Source organism: Salmo trutta, chromosome 6 (assembly GCF_901001165.1).
Source record: "Salmo trutta chromosome 6, fSalTru1.1, whole genome shotgun sequence".
NCBI classification, from domain to species: Eukaryota; Metazoa; Chordata; class Actinopteri; order Salmoniformes; family Salmonidae; genus Salmo; species Salmo trutta.
The window spans coordinates 44,362,247-44,385,838 of record NC_042962.1 but is presented as its reverse complement, the minus strand read 5'-3'; the positions used below and the strand labels follow the sequence as shown (position 1 = coordinate 44,385,838).

At 42.6% G+C, this 23,592-nt stretch overlaps 1 protein-coding gene across 4 annotated transcripts; it reads right to left on the bottom strand.

Moving 5' to 3' along the window:
• Window positions 1-67: 67 nt before the first annotated feature.
• LOC115195984 (signal transducer and activator of transcription 1-alpha/beta) lies at window positions 68-23,265 on the bottom strand. Of its 4 annotated transcripts, XM_029756395.1 has the most exons (24): window positions 23,050-23,265; window positions 20,614-20,741; window positions 20,268-20,412; window positions 20,002-20,097; window positions 19,754-19,840; window positions 19,558-19,636; window positions 19,366-19,457; window positions 18,322-18,473; window positions 18,043-18,201; window positions 15,111-15,203; window positions 14,963-15,022; window positions 14,737-14,848; window positions 14,574-14,615; window positions 14,188-14,271; window positions 8,188-8,286; window positions 7,858-7,993; window positions 7,683-7,738; window positions 7,488-7,579; window positions 2,173-2,312; window positions 1,892-2,080; window positions 1,370-1,445; window positions 1,102-1,222; window positions 919-957; window positions 555-590 (listed from the first exon to the last, which is right to left on the bottom strand). In XM_029756395.1, the coding sequence occupies exons 2-24, from the start codon at window positions 20,739-20,741 to the stop codon at window positions 555-557; spliced, it is 2,313 nt and encodes a 770-aa protein (XP_029612255.1). In that variant the 5' UTR covers window positions 23,050-23,265. The 4 variants fall into 4 exon arrangements, with proteins under 4 accessions (XP_029612256.1, XP_029612257.1, XP_029612255.1 ...); XM_029756396.1 differs by lacking the exon at window positions 23,050-23,265 and having other exon boundaries at window positions 68-590; XM_029756397.1 differs by lacking the exons at window positions 919-957; window positions 23,050-23,265 and having other exon boundaries at window positions 68-590.
• Window positions 23,266-23,592: the final 327 nt, after the last annotated feature.

The window sequence follows — 23,592 nt, the reverse complement described above, 5'->3', positions numbered from 1 at the left end:
ATTATTGTACAATGTAGAAAATAGTAAAAATTAAGAAAAACCCTGGAATGAGTAGGTATGTCCAAACTTTTGACTGGTACTGTATTTATTTCAATGATCAAACAAAGATATAATTTTAAAGATGGATGATATCTCCCTTTATTCATTTTTTGGGGTCATTTAGTAGACGCTCTTATCCAGAGTGACTTACAGTAGTGAGTGCATACATTTTCACACTTTTTACTAATCCCCCATGAGAATCGATCCCACAACCCTGGCGTCGCAAGTTAGCCACACGGGACTGTATATGGTTGAACATCGGCATGGAAAGACATAGGAGTCCCTATTGCCAGTGTTTTATGTTCATGCACATTACCACCAAATTATTAATTGTGTAATACATACAATAATATATAAGTGTAATGTATATTTCTAAACTGACTAGGTTAAAAAAAAAAAGTGTATTTGTTCTGGAATGTGACTACTGAAGTTCAAGGAGAGTAAAGGACGCAAATGAAATGGGCTTCAGTATGAGACTATAAAACTAAAAGATCAGGTCCCACATGTCTGTTGGCTCAGTTGCGGTCCAAGTCAGGTGTGTTCTCAAACATCTACAGAGGGATGGATAAAATGTCAACATGAGCAAAATGTCTTTATGGATGCAAAACTACCATTGGTCAGAGGGACAAAATAAATGGCACCATGATGACATTGAATTTGCAATATGCACATTCATTCCCATCAAGGGATTGAAGCATTTTTAGAGGATGCTGCGTAGTGGAAATGTAGCAGACTACCGACAATCATGCATACATGAGCCTCATGCTGAAAACACAAAACAATTGTACTGCAGGTACTTACTATAAGTTACTACAGTAGATGCCAGTGATTATTTGCAAAGACATGCTTATTCGGAGAAAACGGTACCATTCACAATACCTGAAAGTCTTCAGCTAAAAACTCTCCGAGATCAGACGCCTGAGGCAAGTAGTACAATAAAGAACAATAATGGACGAGAAATGCAAGGGACATATTCGCAAATTAATGCATTGTTCAATTCTTAGTGTTTGGCATCAGACTGCAATTGAATAGAATAAACACCAGAGGGGAAGTTTTACTCACCACAGCATCAATTTCCTTAGGACCAGTCCAACACTGGAACACTGGTGCAACGCTCCTCTTCAACTCTCCGAACACGTCTGGCGACATGGGCATCATGTTGTCTTGCAGTCTAGATGGGTGACTAAAACACATTGTGAAAATAACAGTTAAATCAGATTATAGATCATACTCAAAACAGACTATTGCGAATACAAATAAAAGTATCTTATAGCATCTTTACCTTTAACGAAATGAATATTGAGTATTACGAAGGATACTCTAGACTTACACTTCTGACACTGATATGAGTTCTGTCTTCATGTATCCTGTGCTGCTGGAACTCTCCACATCCATAGGCTCCGATGCTGAAAAATAAAAATGGTGGACCAGCGATATAAGACCACTTAGTCCCAGATCTGTCTGTGATCTATAGCCAACTCCTATGGTCGTTCAATGCTATACAGAGAAAATTGATTGATTGAGAGGTTGGTCATAAAACACAACCTCGATGGTCTACCAAACAGACATCCGGGTCTTTACAGGGGCTTTGTGTAAATCAAAAATAACACTATTGCTACCAAGGTGAATGATTGAGGAGCAAACTGAAGAGAGAAGAATTCTCAGCCACTCTTTGTGGGACAATGGAAGTAGATTTCAGTAATGCTTCTTTATTCTGGAACCACCCATACGTAAAATGTATACACGTATGACTAAGTCGCTTTGGATAAAAAAAGTGTCTGCTAAATGGCATATATTATTTATTATAATATTCACAGAGGATTGAAAAACAAAGAGGTCACTGGCTGCTTACCCTCTGAGGCCCTAGCGTAGTACTTTCCGAAGGACTTGTCTTTGGGGATGTCTGGGTAGAGGAAGCGGAGTGGGTTCTCTGGGATGTTCTCAGCTGCCATCACCTTGTAGGTGCGGATGATGTCAGGCAGAGAGACGGCAGACAGCTCCTTCTTGGTGTAGGGCTCCACTGCATGGAATACAGGCTTATCTGCGAAACACACACATTGAAATATATCAACTTTTTAATTGTAATTGGCTACAGGGCCGCTGTGTGTGTGGTGTGTGTTTACACAGACTCACCGTATTGGTCGTGTTCCACCCAAGTGAATGTGATGGCTCCGTCTCTGCTACTCTCACTGAAGCGCAGCAAGAACGTGCCTGGACACTTCCCAGTCAGCAGGGCCTTCTCCCTCTCCTTACTCACAAAGCCCAGGATGCAACTGTGTGGGTGAGAAAAAGAAAATAAACAACATTTCTTAACCGCTATGTTTATTTGGCAGGGGAAATTCACATTGTTCAACAATTCTGTAAATGTACAGTGCATTTGAAAAGTATTCAGACCTTGACTTTTTCCACATTTTGTTACGTTAAAACTTCATTCTAAAAAGGTATTCAGTTGTTTTTTTACTCATCAATCTACCCCATAATGACAAAACAGAAACAGGTTTTTAGAAATGATTACAAATAAAAAACTGAAATATCACATTAACATAAGTATTCAGACCCTTTGTTGAAGCTCCTTTGGAAGCGATTACAGCCTTGAGTCGTCTTGGGTAGGACGCTACAAGCTTGGCACACCTGTATTTGGTGAGTTTCTCCCATTCTTCTCAGCAGATCCTCTCAAGGTCTGTCAGGTTGGATGGGGAGCGTCACTGCACAGCTATTTTCAGGTCTCTCCAGAGATGTTCAATTGGGTTCAAGTCTGGTTCAGGTTCTGAGCGCTCTGGAGCAGGTTTTCATCAAGAATCTCTCTGTACTTTGTGCCGTTCATCGTTCCCTCGATCCTGACTAGTCTCCCAGTCCCTGCCGCTGAAAAACATCCTCACAGAATGATGCTGCCACCGCCATGCTTCACCGGTGCCAGGTTTCCTCCAGACGTGAAGTTTGGCATTCAGGCCAAAGAGTTCAATCTTGGTTTTATCAAATCAAATTTCATTTGTCACAAACGCCCTGAATACAACAGGTGTAGACCTTACAGATAAATGCTTACTTACAAACCCTTAACCAACAAAGCAGTTTTTTGTTAAAATACCCCCAAAAAAGTAAGAAATAAAAGTAACAAATAATTAAAGAGCAGCAGTAAAATAACAATAGTGAGGCTATATACAGGGGGTACCGGTGCAGAGTCAATGTGTTAAAATGTATGAAAATGTATGAAATGTATGCATTCACTACTGTAAGTCGCTCTGGATAAGAGCGTCTGCTAAATGACAAATGTAAATGTAAGGTAATTTAGGTAATATGTACATGTAGATAGAGTTATTAAAGTGACAATGCATAGATAATAACAGCGTAGCACCTGCGTAGAAGGGGGGGGGCAATGCAAATAGTCTGGGTAGCAATTTGATTAGACGTTCAGGAGTCTTATGTTTTTGGGGTACAAGTTGTTTAGAAGCCTCTTGGACCTAGACTTGGTGCTCCGGTTCCGCTTGCCGTGCGGTAGCAGAGAGAACAGTCTATGACTAGGGTGCCTGGTAGTCTTTGACAATTTTTAGGGCCTTCCTCTGACACCGCCTGGTATAGAGATTCCTGGATGGCAGGAAGCTTGGCCCTGGTGATGTACTGGGCTGTACGCACTGTAGCGGCCAAGCAGTTGCCATACCAGGCAATGGTGCAACCCGTCAGGATGCTCTTGATGGTGCAGCTGTAGAACCTTGAGGATCTGAGGACCCATGCCAAATCTTTTCAGTCTCCTGAGGGGGAATATGTTTTGTTGTGCCCTCTTCACGACTGTCTTGGTGTGATTGGACCATGTTAGTTTGTTGGTGAAGTGGACGCCAAGGAACTTGAAGCTCTCAACCTGCTCCACTACAGCCCCATCAATGAAAATGGGGGTGTGCTCGGTCCTCCTTTTCCTGTAGTCCACAATCATCTCCTTTGTCTTGATCATGTTGAGGGAGAGGTTGTTGTCCTTGCCCCACACGGTCAGGTATCTGACCTCCTCCCTGTAGGCTGTCTCATCGTTGTCGGTGATCAGGACTACCACTGTTGTGTCATCTGCAAACTTAATGATGGTGTTGGAGTCGTGTCTGGCCATGCAGTCATGAGTGAACAGGGAGTACATGAGGGGACTGAGCACGCACCCCTAAAGGCCCCCATGTTGAGGATCAGCGTGGCGGATGTGTTGTTACCTACCCTTACCACCTGGGGGCGGCCCGTCAGGAAGTCCAGGATCCAGTTGCAGAGGGAGGTGTTTAGTCCCAGGGTCCTTAGCTTAGTGATGAGCTTTGAGGGCACTATGGTGTTGAACGCTGAGCTGTAGTCAATGAAAAGCATTCTCACATAGGTGTTCCTTTCGTCCAGGTGTGAAAGGGCAGTGTGCAGTGCAATAGAAATTGCATCATCTGTGGATCTGTTGGGCGGTATGCAAATTGGAGTGGGTCTAGGGTTTCTGGGATAATGGTGTGGATGTTAGCCATGACCAGCCTTTCAAAGCACTTCATGGCTACAGACGTAAGTAGTACGGGGCGGAAGTCATTTAGGCAGGTTACCTTGGTGTTCTTGGGCACAGGGACTATGACGGTCCCACATCGGCTGCGGAGAGCGTGATCACACAGTTGTCCGGAACAGCTGATGCTCTCATGCATGTTTCAGTGTTGCTTGCCTCAAAGCAAGCATAAGTTATTTAGCTCGTCTGGTAGGCTCGTGACATTGGGCAGCTCTCGGCTGTGCTTCCTTTTGTAGTCTATAATAGTTTGCAAGCCCTGCCACATCCAACGAGCATCGGAGCCGGTGTAGTACGATTGGATCTTAGTTCTGTATTGACACTTCCCCTGTTTGATGGTTTGTTGGACGGCATAGCTTATAAGCTTCCAGGTTAGAGACCCGCTCCTTGAAAGCGGCAGCTCTACCCTTTAGCTCAGTACGGATGTTGCCTGTAATCCATGGCTTCTGGTTGGGGTACTTATTGATGAAGCCAGTGACTGATTTGGTGTACTCCTCAATGCCATCGGAAGAATCCCAGAACATATTTCAGTCTGTGTTAACAAAACAGTCCTGTATTTTAGCATCTGCTTCATCTGACCACTTTTTTATTGACCGAGTCACTGGTGCTTCCTGTTTGAATTTTTGCTTGTAAGTAGGAATCAGGATAGAATTATCATCACATTTGTCAAATAGAGGGCGAGGGAGAGCTTTTGTATGCATCTGTGTGTGAAGTAAAGGTGGTCTAAAGTTATTTTCCCCTCTGGTTGCACATTTAACATGGTGAAAGAAATGAGGTAAAACTGATTTAAGTTTCCCTGCATTAAAGTCCCCGGCCACTAGGAGGACTGCTTCTGGATGAGCATTTTCCTGTTTGCTTATGGTGGTATACAGCTCATTGCGTCAGTCTGTGGTGGTATGTAGACAGCTACGAAAAATACAAATAATCTCTCTAGGTAGATAGTGTGGTCTACAGCTTATCATGAGATACTCTACCTCAGGCGAGGAAAACCTTGAGACTTATTTATATACTGTGCACCAGCTGTTGTTTACAAATATACATAGACCACCACCCCTTGTCTTACCAGATGCTGCTGTTCTATCCTGCCGATAGAGTGTATAACCTGCGAGCTGTATGTTATTAATGTCATCGTTCAACCACGACACGGTGAAACAAGATATTACAGGTTATAATGTCCCATTGGTAGGATATACGTGCTTTTATTTCGTCCCATTTATTTTCCAAAGATTGTACGTTGGCTAACAGTATGGATGGCAAAGGCAGATTAGCCACTCGTTGCCTGATCCTCACAAGGCACCCCGATCTCCTTCCGCGAAATCTCTGTCTCTTTCTCCTGCAAATTACGGGAATGAGTGCCTGTTCGGGTGTCTGGTGTAAATCCTTCTCGTCTAACTCATGAATGAAAAATTATTAGTCCAATTCAAGGTAAGTAATCGCTGTTCTGATTTCCAGAAGCTCTTTTCGGTCATAAGAGACAGTGAAGCAACATTAGGTAGCATTTTTTTATAAACAATGTGAAAAAACAAACAAAATGGCACGGATGGTTAAGATTCAATAAAATGGCAGCCATCTTCTCCGGCGCCATCTTGTTTCTCATGGTCTGCGAGTTCTTTAGCTGCCTTTTGGCAAACTCCAAGCGGACTGTCATGTGCCTTTTACTGAAGAGTGGCTTCCACCTGGCCATTCTACCATAAAGGCTTGATTGGTGGAGTGCTACAGAGATAGTTGTCCTTCTGGAAGGTTCTCCCATCTCCACAGAGGAACTCTGGAGCTCTGTCAATGTGACCATCCGGTTCTTGGTCACCTTCCTGACGAAGGCCCTTCTCCCCCGATTGCTCAGTTTGGCTGGGCGGCCAGCTCTTGGAAGAGTCTTGGGGGTTCCAAACTTCTTCCATTTAAGAATGATGGAGGCCAATGTGTTCTTGGGGACCTTCAATGCTGCAGATATTTTTTGGTACTCTTCCCCCAGATCTGTGCCTCAACACAATCCTGACTAGGAGCTTTACGGACAATTCCTTCGACCTCTTGGCTTGGTTTTTGCTCTGACATGCACTGTCAACTGTGGGACCTTATATAGACAGGTGTGTGCCTTTCCAAATCATGTCCAATCAATTTAATTTACCACAGGTGGACTCCAATCAAGTTGTAGAAACATCCGAAGGATGATTAATGGAAACAGGATGCACCTAAGCTCAATTTCGAGTCTCATAGCAAAGGGTCTGAATACTTACGTAAAGAAGGTATTTCTGTTTTTAATTCATTTCCAAAAACCTGTTTTCGCCTGGTCATTATGGGGAACTGTGATTGATTGGGATTTTCTTTTATTGAATCCATTTTAGAATAAGTCTGTAACGTAACAAAATGTGAAAAAGGGGAAGGGGCCTGAATACTTTCCGAATGCACTGTACCTGATTCAGCCATGTGTGGTCCCTGGTAGTCCATTAGAGCTAGCAAGAGAAACGCTCAACTAGGTTCTCTTATATCGAGGCGGAGTGAGTTTTTATAACTGATCGCAAGATTTTCTAGCAACAACATTGTCACCATCAGTTGATTCTCGTAAAAATGTAAATTCTGAAAATGCTTACCTGTACCTATGTTTGTCCTATACAACTGCATTCCTTCAGCGGTGTGCTGAAATGCATACTTTTAATACAAACTTTTATCGAATACAAACAGACTTTTTCAATTTTTACAAGAATTGACTGATGGTGACTCAATGTTGTTGCTACCAAATACCTCAACCAGTTATCAAAACAACTCTGCCTCGATATAAGTGAACTGAATTGAGCGTTCCTCAGCTAATTAGAGCTTAACAGTGTAGTTGTTTGCTTTTGTGCTGAGAAATTGCAGCTCTAGCAGTATGAAGTCTGTTGTGGCAAGCTATAGACACCATTCTGCTAACTCTAACTCTCTAGATAATGTTCAACCGACTGATAAAGAACTAACTCACCCATCGTTCCACAGGGACAGCAGATGTCTCTTGATGAGGTCCAGGATAGCTTCGATCCACAGCCAGAAGGGAAAGCTCTTCTCACTGAGACTCTACAGTAGACAATGTGTCTTCAGATGTCTAGATGGATTACTAGGTCCTTCTATATTACAACTGTAAAGATGTTGTATTCTGTATATTGTAGTCATGACCTACCTTACAGAACTTGGTCCAGGGGATAAGGCCCTCAGGATTCCTCTGTGCTTTCTGGCCTGTTAGAAAATGTATCTAGGTTAACCTCATCATGAAGTATCGGGAGTTTGTAAATCAACCAACAACGTTATTACAAGTATGGTAACATAACAAAAGCCAATCCCCCATCATGACTCACCCAGTAGTTTGTCAGCCAGCATGCCTAGCTGCTCTTCATTGAGTCCCCTCTTGGTGACAGAGGAGAACTGCCAGCTCAGCACCTCAGACAGCTGACCCCAGGACGCTGCAGGAGGGCTCAGGAAGAACTTCAGGTTCTGGGACAGACCAGGGAAACAAGCGAGACAGAAAAGGAGAGCAGTGTGTTTGTGTTCTGTCAATTTAAAAAAAATCTGATTTAGACTGGCTAATGCGTGGGCCTTCTGAAAAGGTCTCTCTTGCAATGAGATTTGATCTCAATGCAAATAACATGTATAAATAAAGGTTAAATTGAATGAATGCACTGTACTACCTTGGGCTCGCTGGTCAGCATGTTGTACCACAGGATGGAGGCCCAGCCACTGGGCAACTGGCTGACGTTGGAGATGACCACGATGGGCAGTGAGATGGTCTAAGAAGGACCAGAGGCCAGAGAAAGTCAAAGTCAAATTAAATAAGGTCAGAGTGCTGTTGGACCTTATGAAAATGGGAGTGTAGACCTAATATAAATAGAAGCCAATTCAGATAGGGAACCTGAGTCCCCGCCTCAGCTGTGATTGCTAGTATGCGTTTGCTTCTTTTGCTGCATTGACGCTGCTGCTGTAACTAGCCGTTTCTCACTATTGCTGCGTTTTTCTGATATGTATTTTCTTTGCGAATGCTTGCTAGCTGTGGTCGAACCTCATTCAATATGCTCATGTGGCATGTCTGGCTGCTGAGGGGATGTCATTGACTGCGAGGATCAATCCACGTCGCTGCTCTGCTGTTGTCAATAACGGCTACAACTAGCTAGCTAGTAGATTTGTCTCGGGAGTATTGTATACTTTGTTTGTTTCCAATGCCAGTATCAAGCAGAGTCCGTGCGCTCGGGTAACACACCCCATCACAGAGAATTCGACTCGCCTATACAGGAGGAAGTAGCCTACACTAGCATCTATGCGTCGATATACAGCGAGTACCAATGTTTTCTTGATGACACGAGCAGGTTGGTGCTTATCACGGCGATTTGATAGTATTTGGTCTCATGCGGCCACTAATTTGTTTAGTGCAGCAATCAATCTAGATAGTGGTCTATTATGTGTCGCACGGGACACCAGACCGCTGCAAGACACTATAGTATCAGCTATACATTTACGGTGTCTTCCAGTCACATTAGCTAGTGTGACTTGCACCGGCAGTCACACTTATAATTTCGGACATATTCTGACTGTAGGTTTATCATTCTGGAACCTTCCCTTATACATTTAGCTAAAAACACTCAATTTAACGGGCAGGTCTGAAATAGTGTGCAATTCTAGCTATACTTGCCGCTTCTGTTCTGAGCTAACTAATATGCAGGCGTATTTCAGTATCTATTTGGTCTATTTCTTCTTGTTATCAGGTCATCATCTATCCTCTCTCAGTGCTTACCGGCATATACGTTAGACAGCTCAGCTCAGGTAGACTATATTGTAGAGCTAGGTTTTAGATGATCATGTCACTCTCCCTTTGCACACTCGTGCATGCACCTGCATGTTGTTTTATGCTATGTGCGTAGCCTAATCAGGATCAACCTTTCCGGTACTCTCATGGCCTACGGAAAAGCCTCTCTCTCCTCTCTCAGTAGCACAAGTTTGAGTCCAAGTTAAGGCAAAAGTGTTGTAGTTGCATTGCACTTTCCCAGAGGCGGTCCGTAATGATGGCTTTTGGGTTCTTCAGTCTGAAATACACTAAGTGCTCCTTCCCTTTAAACTTGCATGATCTCTTAAGTACTGTTTGCATTATGGACACTCACATTTTAACCGTACTCTCATAGAACCCTAGATGAAAGAGGACAAAGCAATGTTAGTTCTGCTGATGACAACTGATGTTCCATGCTAATTCTTTCATGTTATGCTACCTGGATACTGAGCACGGGCGGGACCTGGAAAACCTCTGTTCAACATTGATGCTGGCAACGAATGACAAGATACTGGAGCTAATCATGGCTCTGGTTCCTTCGTCAGCGCTCTGAGCTATGGGCTGCCCAATTCTGTCTCGTTAGATAAGTTGAATATTTCCCATGTACCAAGATGACAGCTCATCTTGCTTCATCGAGGGTACCCGGCGGCGCTTCATATGAGAAATAGACGTATGGCTGCATTAGCTCATGCTACACATAGTTAGAATTCACACATCGGCCTAGTAGACAGCCATGTAATGGTATAATGACCATCGCTGGCCTATTGAGAGCTCCTAAACTGCGATGAGTTTACCTGCCAGTACCATGCCTCATTAAGTTTGCTATGATGGCGTCAGCCGTGGTCAATAGCCTACATGTTGCCATATTTACTGGCTACTTGATATAAAGTATATCACATATACAGTGCTTTCGGAAAGTATTCAGACCCCTTGACTTTTTCCATATTGTTACGTTACAGCCTTATTCTAAAATTGATTAAATACTTTTTCCCTCTCATCAAACTACAGCCAATACCCCAAAATAACAAAAAATAACAGTTTTTTAGAATTTTCTGCAAATGTATTAAACATAACATCCCTTATTTATAGAAGTATTCAGACGCTTTCTCCATTGATCATCCTTGAGATGTTTCTACAACTTGATTGGAGTCTACCTGTGGTGAATTCAATTGATTGGACATCATTTGGAAATAGCACACACCTGTCTATATAAGGTCCCACAGTTGACAGTGCCATGTCAAAGCAAAAATCAAGTCATGAGGTCGAAGGAATTGTGTCGAGGAACAGATCTGGGGAAGGGTACCAAAACATTTCTGCAGCATTGAAGGTCCCCAAGAACACAGTGGCCTCCATCATTCTTAAATGGAACAAGTTTGGAACCACCAAGACTCTTCCTAGAGCTGGTCGCCCGGTCAAACTGAGCAATCAGGGGTGACCAAGAATCTGATGGTCACACTGACAGAGCTCTAGAGTTCCTGTGTAGAGCTAGGGGAAACTTCCAGAAGAACAACCATCTCGGCAGCACTCCACCAATCAGGCCTTTATAGTAGAGTGGCCAGATGAAAGCCACTCCTCGGTAAAAAGCACATGACAGCCCGCTTGGAGTTTTCTAAAAGGCACCTAAAGGACTTTCAGACCATGAGAAACAAGATTCTCTGGTCTGATGAAACCAAGATTGAACTCTTTGGCCTGAATACCAAGCGTCACATCTGGAAGAAACCTGGCACCATCCCTACGTTGAAGCATGGTGGTGGCAGCATCATGCTGTGGGGATGTTTTTCAGCAGCAGGGACTGGGAGACTAGTCAGGATCGAGGCAAAGATGAACAGAGCAAAGTACAGAGAGATCCTTGATGAAAACCTGCTCCAGAGCACTCAGGACCTCAGACTGGGGCAAAGGTTCCAACAGGACAACGACCCTAAGCACACAGCCAAGACAACGCAGGAGTGGCTTCGAGACAAGTCTGAATGTCTTTGAGTGGCCCAGCCAGAGCCCGATCGAACATCTCTGGAGAGACCTGAAAATAGCTGTGCAGCAACGCTCCCCATCCAACATGACAGAGCTTGCGAGGTTCTGCAGAGAAGAATGGGAAAATCTCCCCAAATACAGGTGTGCCAAGCTTGTAGCATCATACCCAAGAAGACTCGATGCTGTAATCGGTGCCAAAGATGCTTCAAAAAAGTACTGAGTAAAGGGTCTGAATATTGGATCAATTTTAGAAGGCTGTAACGTAACAAAATGTGGAGAAAGTCAAGAGGTCTGAATACTTTCTGAAGGCACTGTAGCTGCAGGTGGTTGACTGGCTCATATTACTTAAGTTTTCTTGTTAGATAAAAATATCTCCTTATGCAGACCCGTCAGATGATTACTCATTTAGTTTCAGTATGAGCACCTGGCGGTGCGTCTCCAGGGCGGTTGGGTCCGTACTGCTTACGGTTGCTAGTTAGATAGGACGAATATACTAAGATAACAGCTCACCTTGCCTCAAGCAAGGGTACCCAGTGTCATATGAGAACTATAGTGGCTTGCGAAAGTATTCCCCCCCCCGGCATTTCTCCTATTTTGTTACCTTACAACCTGGAATTAAAATAGATTTTTGGGGGATTTGTATCATTTGATTTACACAACATGCCTACCATTTTGAAGATGCAAAATATTTTTTTATTGTGAAACAAACAAGAAATAAGACAAAAAAAACTGAAAACTTGAGCGTGCATAACAATCCCCACCCCCAAGTCAATACTTTGTAGAGCCACATTTTGCAGCAATTACAGCTGCAAGTCTCTTGGGGTATGTCTCTATAAGCTTGGCACATCCAGCCACTGGGATTTTTTCCCCATTCTTCAAGGCAAAACTGCTCCAGGTCCTTCAAGTTGGATGGGTTCCGCTGGTGTATAGCAATCTTTAAGTCATACCACAGATTCTCAATTGGATTGAGGTCTGGGCTTTGACTAAGCCATTCCAAGACATTTAAATGTTTCCCTTAAACCACTCGAGTGTTGCTTTAGCAGTATGCTTAGGGTCATTGTCCTGCTGGAAGGTGAACCTCCGTCCCAGTCTCAAATCTCTGGAAGACTGAAACAGGTTTCCCTCAAGAATTTCCCTGTATTTAGCGCCATACATTATTCCTTTAATTCTGACCAGTTTCCCAGTCCCTGCCGATGAAAAATATCCCCACAGCATGATGCTGCCACCACCATGCTTCACTGTGGGGATGGTGTTCTCGGGTTAATGTGAGGTGTTGGGTTTGCACCAGACATAGCATTTTCCTTGATGGCCAAAAAGCTCAATTTTAGTCTCATCTGACCAGAGTACCTTCTTCCATATGTTTGGGGAGTCTCCCACTTTTGGCGAACAACAAACGTGTTTGCTTATTTTTTTCTTTAAGCGATGTCTTTTTTTTCTGGCCACTCTTCGGTAAAGCCCAGCTCTGTGGAGTGGTATGGCTTAAAGTGGTCCTATGGACAGATACTCCAATCTCCGCTGGGGAGCTTTGCAGCTCCTTCAGGGTTATCTTTGGTCTCTTTGTTGCCTCTCTGATTAATGCCCTCCTTGCCTGGTCTGTAAGTTTTGGTGGGCGGCCCTCTATTGACAGGTTTGTTATGGTGCCATATTCTTTCCATTTTTTAATAATGGATTTAATGGAGCTCCGTGGGATGTTCAAAGTTTCTGATATTTTTTTATAAACCAACCCTGATCTGTACTTCTCCACAACTTCGTTCCTGACCTGTTTGTAGAGCTCCTTGGTCTTCATGGTGCCGCTTGCTTGGTGGTGCCCCTTGCTTAGTGGTGTTGCAGACTCTGGGGCCTTTCAGAACAGGTGTATATATACTGAGATCATGACAGATCATGTGACACTTAAATAAAGTCCACCTGTGTGCAATCTAACTAATTATGTGACTTCTCAAGGTAATTGGTTGCACCAGATCTTATTTAGGGGCTTCATAGGAAAGGGGGTGAATACATATGCACGCACCACTTTTCAGTTTTTTATTTTGTATAATTTCTTGAAACATGTTCTTTTTTCATTTCAATTCACCAATTTGGACTATTTTGTTTATGTCCATTACATGAAATCCAAATAAAAATCTATTTAAATTACAGCTTGTAATGCAACATAATAGGAAAAACGCCAAGGTGGATGAATACTTTTGCAAGGCACTGTATAAGACATACGTTACACAGCGCATTCTACACATGGTTCATATTCACACATAGTATAGTCTTGTAATGGTAGGATGACCTAGCTGGTCTATTTGATCATGTCTCAATGGCACTTTCTGCAGTAGTGACACGTCTGGTGTATGGTTCTGCTGTTTTGGGGGATTGGTATAGCTTGTAAGTAATTTTATATATTGACGCTTTGCTTGGGCAGTGAGCTCCCCTGATGTAACAGAGCCTATATCGCCAAGACTTGAAATATTATTATTTAATAAATGGTTAAACATATTTCTATGTGGTGTTTGTTTTCTGAAATAAAGTGAAGCCAGTTCAGAAAAGGAACCCGAGTGCCCGCTTCAGCATCAGCTGAGATGGCACCAATTAGATGCTAGTAACGATCTCCTTTACCTTATTTGGCGTTCTATTTAAGATGACTGATTCTGCTAACACATCCTGCTGCCACTTGCTGCTACTGCTAGTATCCGTTTGCTTCTTTACTCCCACCATCACCCCAGCCTCTACCTGTTAGGTTCTGTTTTCCTGCTTGTAGGTCATTTTATATATTGACACTTTGCATGGGCAGTGAGCTACCCTGAAGGAGCAGAGCCTATATCGCCACGACTTGCATTATTCATTCTTAAATAAATTGTAAAAAAACAAAAACGTTTTCTACTTGGTGTTTCCTTTCTAAACTATATTTCAGACCACTTACCTCTAGCTTGAGCTCCAGACCTGACTGGTTGAGTTCAGATTCAAAGCAGATGCAGTGCAGCTCCTCTGTCACAATGAGAGGCCCCTGGAATAACATGATCAGACAGTAACACATTAGGGCTATGTCCCAATTGTCTGCACTTGTTCACTTCCCTGATTTGAAAGGAAATGACTGGTATAAGAAATATGATGGAAACTCCCTCCGAACCATACCAATTCAATGCTTTTAGATATGTGGGAAGTAGTAGAAAAGAGATATTATTGTGACGCACCCTAGGACTCAGTACCACGCTGTACTTAGTACTTCTCATATCTATCGGAGTGAATTGACTGTAACTGATTACCTTGTCATTATAGGACAGTCATTTAACCCAGGTAGTCTCTCACCTCATTTGTTCTGTTGCCGGCTACTTTCTGCTCTTTCAGTTGCTGTGTTGAGACCAGAGAATAAACTGTAAGGAGTGATGACAGTGCAGGTCCAAATGGACAATCGGGACAACTTATTCAGATGTAATGCCCTGTATGCTATTTGTAAATTGTGCCAGCTTACCAAATGGCGAAACTCTGCAGCCAAGCTTCCATTTGACTCCTCCATATTCATAACTTTTGTGTTGGTACCCAATATGTTGAACTTACGAAACCCTTTCTTTTCTGTAACGTCCCTGGAGAGAAAATGCAATGTGCATTCCTTCTTTAGTTTGTATTCACATCACAAATTCAAGAGCAGGGCACAACAATGCACAAACACATATATTCTACCACACTCATCCACTTACTTGTCAAACAAAGCTTTCACTTTGAGTTGATAATTGAATTCCTGGAGCTTCACAAGAAATCTAGAGAGAAAATACAAATCAAAACTCAACCAGGTCTGGATGGATTCATAAAAACTACAGACGGGAGGTGCTGTTGTGTTGTGCTTACCTGAGCTTGACAGTGAACTGCACCTGTGTCTTCAGCACCAGAGGTCTCTGTGGATGTGTGGGCATACAGGGCTGTCTCTCCACCACCAAGGAACTGAGAAACACCATAGACACAAGGAATTTAGAGGGGATATACTGTGTCATGACGTTGGCCTCTTTGGGTACAGGAAGGACAGTTGACCCCCTCCCCTTTGTACCATCACCCAACCTACCTTCCCCCCAACCCAGGGTTGTAAAAATTCCAAGAGGAGAATCTACTACCACATGTTTCATAGAGAGACAATATAGCCATATTACCATAAAACTGTTTATATAATAGCCTCAGCGATGAGACTGGCATCATAATGGTTGTATAAAATGTATTAATAAGGATAAAGCTATTTGTAATACATTGAGATGCTATGTACTGATGTTAATGTGATAGACTTGGTTACAGAAATACAATTCTAACTCAGTCATAGGCACGCCCCCAGGGACACATACAGGACCAGGCGTCATTTGACAAGCCTGTTCTATGGGCACTATAAAACACCCCCTGATTTACATTTCTTTAGACCAGGCCTGCACTCCATGGCCATTAGGTTTTATCATCCAAGTACTCTACTGAAAGTGAACCATACCACGTGGTTAACTTTTAGACTATCGATATCGACAGAATAAGAACAAGTCTTTGATATTAATTAGTCTGCAGCTAAGTAAATTATATCATCGAACGCGAAGACCAACGAAACATCCATTCTATGACGACATTAATGAATGTCGCTCTGAAAGATCCATTCTAACCGAGAGAGAGAGAGAGAGAGAACGCGGACAGAACTCCCCATCAGAACAAAACTCTCCAACAAGAATCCCGACGACACATGAGCGTAAATATATATTGATTGCAATTGTTCCCGAATGAGTGAGCCTTCAATTGTCAATTGTTAATATTAATGAACTCTGTGTAACTTCTCAGCTGACCGTTTATGACCCATTGTCTAACAGACCAGCCATGCTTGTTAGCCATTAGGGCACATTACTATACCAATCCTTTGTGACGATAATTACTGTTTGTATGTTTTCTGTTAATTACTTAGTGTAGTAAATAAATGATTTTAAGACAATTGATGTAGGGATGATTTTAGTAAAGACTGGGTTCGTGCAGATACAACAATTTACGACGTTTGGAATGAGACTGGACGAGAGGTAAAATACGCCATTCAAACCAGAAGATAATCGGCCTATATTATAATATAGGTCAAGTTATATTAGGAAAATTATAACTTTGTAATCTGAATATTTTTCTTGGTGCCCCGATCTCCTAGTTAATTACAATTAAACGATTAATCAGTTTAATCGCGTGATAATAATTACAGGGAGTTAATTGATAAACCTATCTTCAGTTTAATGGTACCCAAAGACACGACAACTGTATAGAGGCATTTAGATATTCTTCAAGAACAAATAGGTACAATGTACAGTATATATATACACTACCGTTCAAAAGTTTGGGGTCACTTAGAAATGTCCTTGTTTTTGAAAGAAAAGCACATTTTTTTGTCCATTAAAATAACATCAAATTGATCAGAAATACAGTGCAGACATTGTTAATGTTATAAATGTTTATTGTAGCTGGAAACGGCAGATTCTGTTATGGAATATCTACATAGGTGTACAGAAGCCCATTATCAGCAACCATCACTCCTGTGTTCCAATGGCACGTTGTCTTAGCTAATCCAAGTTTATCATTTTAAAAGGCTAATTTCTCATTCGAAAACCATTTTGCAATTATGTTAGCACAGCTGAAAACTGTTGTTCTAATTAAAGAAGCAATAAAACTGGCCTTCTTTAGACTAGTTGAGTATCTGGAGCATCAGCATTTGTGGGTTCGATTACAGGCTCAAAATGGCCAGAAACAAAGAACTTTCTTCTGAAACTCGTCAGTCTATTCTTGTTCTGAAAAATGAAGGCTATTCCATGCGAGAAATTGCCAAGAAACTGAAGATCTCGTACAACGCTGTGTACTACTCTCTTCACAGAACAGTGCAAACTGGCTCTAACCAGAATAGAAAGAGAAGTGGGAGGCCCCGGTGCACAACTGAGCAAGAGGACAAGTACATTAGAGTGTCTAGCTTGAGAAAAAGACACCTCACAAGTCCTCAACTCGCAACTTAATTAAATAGTGCCCGTAAAACACCAGTCTCAACGTCAACAGTGAAGAGGCGACTCCGGGAAGCTGGCCTTCTAGGCAGATTTGCAAAGAAATAGACATATCTCAGACTGGCCAATAAAAATAAAAGTTTAAGATGGGCAAAAGAACACAGACACTGGACAGAGGAACTCTGCCTAGAAGGCCAGAATCCGGAGTTGCCTCTTCACTGTTGACGTTGAGACTGGTGTTTTCCATAAATGTGGAAAAAGTCAAGGGGTCTGAATACTTTCAGCGGTCTAAGGCACTGCATCGCAGTGCTAGAGGCGCCACTATAGACCCGGGTTCGATCCCGGGCTGTGTCACAGAGACCGATGCGGCGGCGCACAATTGGCCCAGTGTTCTCCGGGTTAGGGGAGGGTTTGGCCTGCCGGGATGTCCTTTTCCCATCACTGTCTAGCGATTCCTTGTTGCGGCGTGGAGCATGCACGCTGACTGCCATTGCCAGTTGTACGGTGTTTCCTCCAACACATTGGTGCGGCTGGCTTCTGGGTTAAGCGAGCAGTGTGTCAAGAAGCAGTGCTCCTTGGCAAGGTCGTGTTTCAGAGGACGCATGGCTCTCGACCTTAGCCTCTCCCGAGTCCGTACGGGAGTTGCAGCGACGGGACAAGACTGTAAACTAACAATTGGATACCACAAAATTGGGGAGACAAACAAAACTAAAAAACTATAAAATAATCAAAAACACCAGCGAAAAACACAGAATGGGCCTTTAACATTGGAATACAAATGTGGTGTCACTCACTGTTCTAGGAGGTTCCGGAACAGTGACAGGGCCCGTCCCTCCAGGAAGCCTTTCTGCTGTTTGATTGGGTCGTTGTCGTATGTGTACTTCTGCTCTAGTTCCTGGAGCTCCTTCAGCTGCTGCCTCACCTGCTGCAGGCTTTCCGCCACCGCTGTGAACCTACAGGGGAAGAAGAAGATGAAGCAGAATAAGAAGAATACTTCATTTGTTGGGTTCCTAAATTCATATTTTTGCTTGATCAGACAAGAGATGACCAAAAGAATGAACTAGTCTCCTCACCAGTTCTGCAGTTGGTCCAGACATGCGTTGGGTGGTCCTCCGATACAGGAGATCTGCTGCCTCTTCTTCCACTCCGCCAGCTCCTCTGAGATCAGGTCTGACTGGACCGCCTCGGCCATGTTGAGCACCTCCGCCAACTGGCCAACCACTTCCTGTGGAGGAAATTAAGTAAAGTTCATGCAAGTCCATGCACACAAAGAACAGTTATTATCTACTCTTCAACGTGAGCAGGCTGGTTATCACTCTAAGGGCGTTTTCACATATAGTTTTGAGATATTGTTCTACTCCATTTGTTACATTGTCTTTTCCCCCTATTTGATCCGATTGGTTTCACATTTCCAAATGTCAAATAAAATGTCCATAAAAGTCATTTGTTTAAATGCTCACGTTAAATCCACCTATGATTATTATAAAGCATCACTTGTGTGTCCCGATCTTCATATTACTTTCGCTTTGGTCTTCCAACAACATGTGGGAGGAAACGGAGCACCGTAGCCGCTCAAACTGCAACGTGAATAGGCTATATTCAGCTATAACCCCGGTATAGCCCCCCGGGCTCCCCTAACCTGCATTGGATGCGCTGCTACTCACAAAATGTTTCAGAGATCTCAAGTGATGATGCTGCGTCCATTAAATAAAATGCTGTCAAACAACCAAAAATAATGCGCAACCTCTTTTCCTGTGTTTTGGCTGACTGCATTCTCACCTGCAGCGAACCGCACCAGTGTACGAATTGAATTGGACCGAGACCACCCTTTTTGAGTGAACCACTGTGCATTGTTTAGTGCCCTCCCAAGTGCGGATATAATGATCACACCAGTCCAAAGAACCAAGAACTAAGGGTGTAAACGCACCAGAGTTTGGGAAAAAAACACACCAAACCAATTTGGTGTGAAAGACCCCTTAGTCTCAACTCATATGTTCTGAATGACTAAAACACACGTCGTTTTAGTGGTGCTTGAGGCGTAAACAAAATCGGTTAATATTCACAGTACAACGTCATGATAAAACGTCCCCGTTTAACCTCATCCTGACCCCTCTTACCCCTCTCTTGAACTTCAGCTTGAAACACATCTCTGCAATCTGCAGCTTCTCGTGTTCCAGCTGTTTCTGTGTCAGCCCGTTAATTTCATGTTCTAAAGTGGGAGAAGGAAAAACATTCACTTACTGACTATACTCGAAACACAGATTCCTGTAAATAGATGATCTACTACAGATAGAGAATAAAACCCTCACCTCTGTTCTTAAGAGTATTTTCCTTAAAATCATGCTCGTCTTGAAGGTATTCCAGAGACTTAACATTCTGATCCGCTTCCTAGCAAGTGAGATAAACGTGCTGGATCAGATAGATGGTAAACCTGATATGCATGAACACGTACTGCAAATCACTGATGGAATCAACATATAGTATATGATGGAAATGATCACTCACCTGAACCTTATTTTTCATGTCTTTGACTTTGTTGTCCAGCTTTTGTTTCTCCAGAACCATGCTAGTCTGTGTGTTTTCTCTGTCGGTCTGACAAGAAAATACTGTTCATTTAACTCCACAGTTAAAGCATGTTAACGCTCCAATATACAGTTATGTATCACCTACAATATCTGACAGCATGGATTGAGAAAGACGTGTGGTGATTTTGTTAATTACAACGTATGTCAATAAAAGTCCATGTAGGGCACCTCTATGCTTTTGGCAGCAGCCAGAATCTTCTGCTCCTCCTTCAGGTTTCTGGAGATGATCATGGCCATGTGAACAGGGTCCTCCTGAAAGTGGTCCTGTGAAAGTGTGTACATTTTTTACTATAAATCGCAAAAACCATTCAGACACTGGGGTCATAACCAGAATAAAACAAAAAAAATAAAGTTATTATAGATCATTACTGTAACATACAAGCAATAACGTATGGAAGGCCACTGGCACAGACGTGACTGAGCTCATACTACACCTGGAGGTTTCTCTTGATCTTGCGGATGTTGTGTTGTAGCAGGAAGTTGTTTTCCAGGGCGAAGCGGCTGTGTTGATCATCCAGCTGGGCTAGGAGGTCATGGAAACGTACTGTTGCTAAGGAGTCCTGAACAGCCACATTTTCCCTACGGTGTTTCAATCACAGGGGAAGAGATCGGACGAAGGATATGAATAGATAACAGCAGAGAGATTAGAGCTTTATTTATCCATTATACAGCAGCTTCTCAGCAACACTAAAATAGAATGGCATAGATCCGAATATAGTAAAATAGAACCTTTATTTATCTATTAAATACAGCAGACTCTCTCCTCCCATCACTGCTTACCAGTCGATGCTCTCAATCCACTTGCTGAGGTACTGTCTGATGTCCATGGGGAAGGAGTCATCGTAGAGCTGGTCGACCTGCTCCAGGTATTTAGACTCCAGTAGCTGCAGCTGGCACCACTGGGCCATCTGATCAAGGAGGAGTAACAGTGAGTTATGAAATGAGCCAATGAAATAAATGAAGATATTCATATTGTCTTGAGACAGGAACTACTATAACATGGATCAATGCACCTGGTAGCAATAACCGTTAGATTTGAGACGTGTATTTGGTTACAATATGGCCTGTATCAGCTTGCTGTTCTAGGTAAAGGTCCTTCCGGACCCCTTTAGGTAATGGCCCGTAGCAAGCGACAGGATCTGCTTACGTTTTCGAGATCGATCTCTGTCGAGGGAGGAGCTGGTTTTTACATAGTGTGTATTTATTTATTCTGAACACAAACATTTAAATACATACTTTTATGTTCGCTAGAGTACTAAATTCAAAACATGTGTACTATTCATGGTACTCTCTCTGCTGATCACATCTGCCAGTCACGGTGTCCGTATCTAAGGTAGTAGACAGTTGGTGACATCTCGAGAGCAATCTTCGTCCGACAAACTGCTATCAGGTATCAAGTCTATTTATTTTGAACTATTTAGTTAGAGAAGCATGATACCGTCAATGCAAGCTGTAAAACAACTCCCAACCTAGAACACAGCAACCTTAGTAATGTAGCTAGCTTGCTAATAAGAAGATATGTTGCTAGCTAGCAGGAGCAGATACTGTAGGTTTATCACTAGCTAGCATGTTATTTCGGGAGTAATAATTCAAAGTAATAATTTAAGACCACAAAAATCTATTGGACAAGTAGTGTACATCTAATACAGTCATCAAGGCAGGACCCACTAATTGAATTCATACTGACAAATACAAAATTCCACATTATCCCTGTCAATAGCTGAACTAGGATGATTGCAGAGTACCCTGCCTCAGACTGTCAGAATGTTCATTTTCTAGCTCACAAAATACATTCCTTTGCTGTGATTATTTATTTGATTCATTCTGGTCTCTCACTTTATCTATTCAGCTCTCATGTGTCCTGCTCCCAGAGATCAACAAGTGCTAAATCACCAAGCATGGGCTGATTCACGGACCTGTGAGCAGAACCCTCCTACTGCAGTTTGAACTAGCCCTGCTGTCACCATTTAGACATTGGGACCACATATGCATTTGCCTGTTGTCTTTTCTTTGTGGATTTTGTCTTGGACAGTCTAGTACATTTTGGAGTTGAAGAACACCAACTACAGATACACATGGTTGTTTGAACATTTCGAAGACTAAATTCAATGTAGAATCAGTTTAACACATGACAAAACAGATAATTTTACTATTGTAACATGCAGTGGGGAGAATTATATTGTTGTCGTCAGCAGCCCAGGCTTTTGCCATAGATGGTCGAGCTCTCCTCTCTAGACCACACAAGCTTTAGATTGCATTCTGCTAAGGTACTTGTCTCTCTCTACATCGGTTAGCTACATTAGTGACCAGGGTGCGATCTTTGATACGCCTATGGGGCATGGGCACACAAATGCTCCTAGAGAGAAGGGGGAATACCGAATCATGCGTTGACGACAGTTCTAGTCTCTAGCAGAGGCTCGGGCTTCTGGCATAGATGGTAAAGCTCTCGTGTATGGACTGCACCATTGTAAGATTGTTCCCTCCACGGTACTTACTAGACTACATTGATTGGTAGGTTACACTATATTTAGATACTTCAAATTCTCCCTAAGCCACCTTCGCTACTTGTCTCCATAGTCAATAAATGGTGAAACACTATTTGTGATGATGTGCTTTGTTCAAATGTATATGCATGAAACGAACATTACCGGAAACATGTCTCACGCTAGATTTTGGCACCGTCAACTTTTAGAAGGTTAGTGGGAAAGTTAATAATTTAAACCACCTAAATATTATATTCCAATGCATCCAACATTATGCAGCTCAACCTTCAACACCATAGTGCTGAAAGTGGCTGTGTTTACATCGAAGATAGAAGCAGGCCATTGGCTGCCTTCATCACGAGGGGTATGTAAGGGAGTTGTGATTGATTCCAAGTTTAGCCGTTCGGCAAATTTGCCTGCGCAGACTGTTGAAATATAGTTTTTTTTTATGCGAAAATGTGCACGAATGGAAGGTGCCAACACATTGTATTGTCACCATAAGCATGCTTTACGGCCATATACAAAACATCAGCTCCTCCCTCGACGGGGATCGAGCAACTTCACGTTTTTCAGCTTCAGGCCACCACCTCATTTCCCCGTTCTCAACACAAAAGGTCCTTCCTCGTTTCCAAACACAGAATGCAAGTGCTTTGAAGTAGTTGATTTCTTTCTCCTTTCTAATGAGCTGATATAGAGCCTGTCATCAACACTAATAAATTATAGATCGCCTTACCTTTTAGTTTGACTATGGACAACAAATCACGAACGAAAGACTTGAAGAAATTATGGTTTCCTGTTGCAGATCCGCTGCAAAAGTACAGTCAGGTCACTTACAACATCAAACAGCGTAACCAAATATATATTTTAAAACTAATCTTCTAGTTCAATCTGTAGAGTAACAGCCTGGTGACGATACCCACATACAGAAGAATGTCTTCTCCAATAGGAGTTTCGCATATGATCAAGGTTACTCAGACTCTTTTTCGATAGCCAATCAAGACGCAGAGTTTGCTGCCAGACAAAACCTGACAGGGCTGTTCCGACAGATAAACAACCTCCCATGATATCCTTCGCAGTCTATTTGAAGTAATTTCGTGGATATTAGAAGACAATGGTAAAATTCAGTTTTCACTAACTGTAATCAAAGATAGATTACGTGTTTGTATTTGTTGACGCGTCGCAAATTTCCCCAAAACATGAGGAAACCATCTAAAGCAAATGCTTTATTATCTGCTGCCGTTTAGAAGCAGAAAGGAGAACACCCATCAGAACAGCC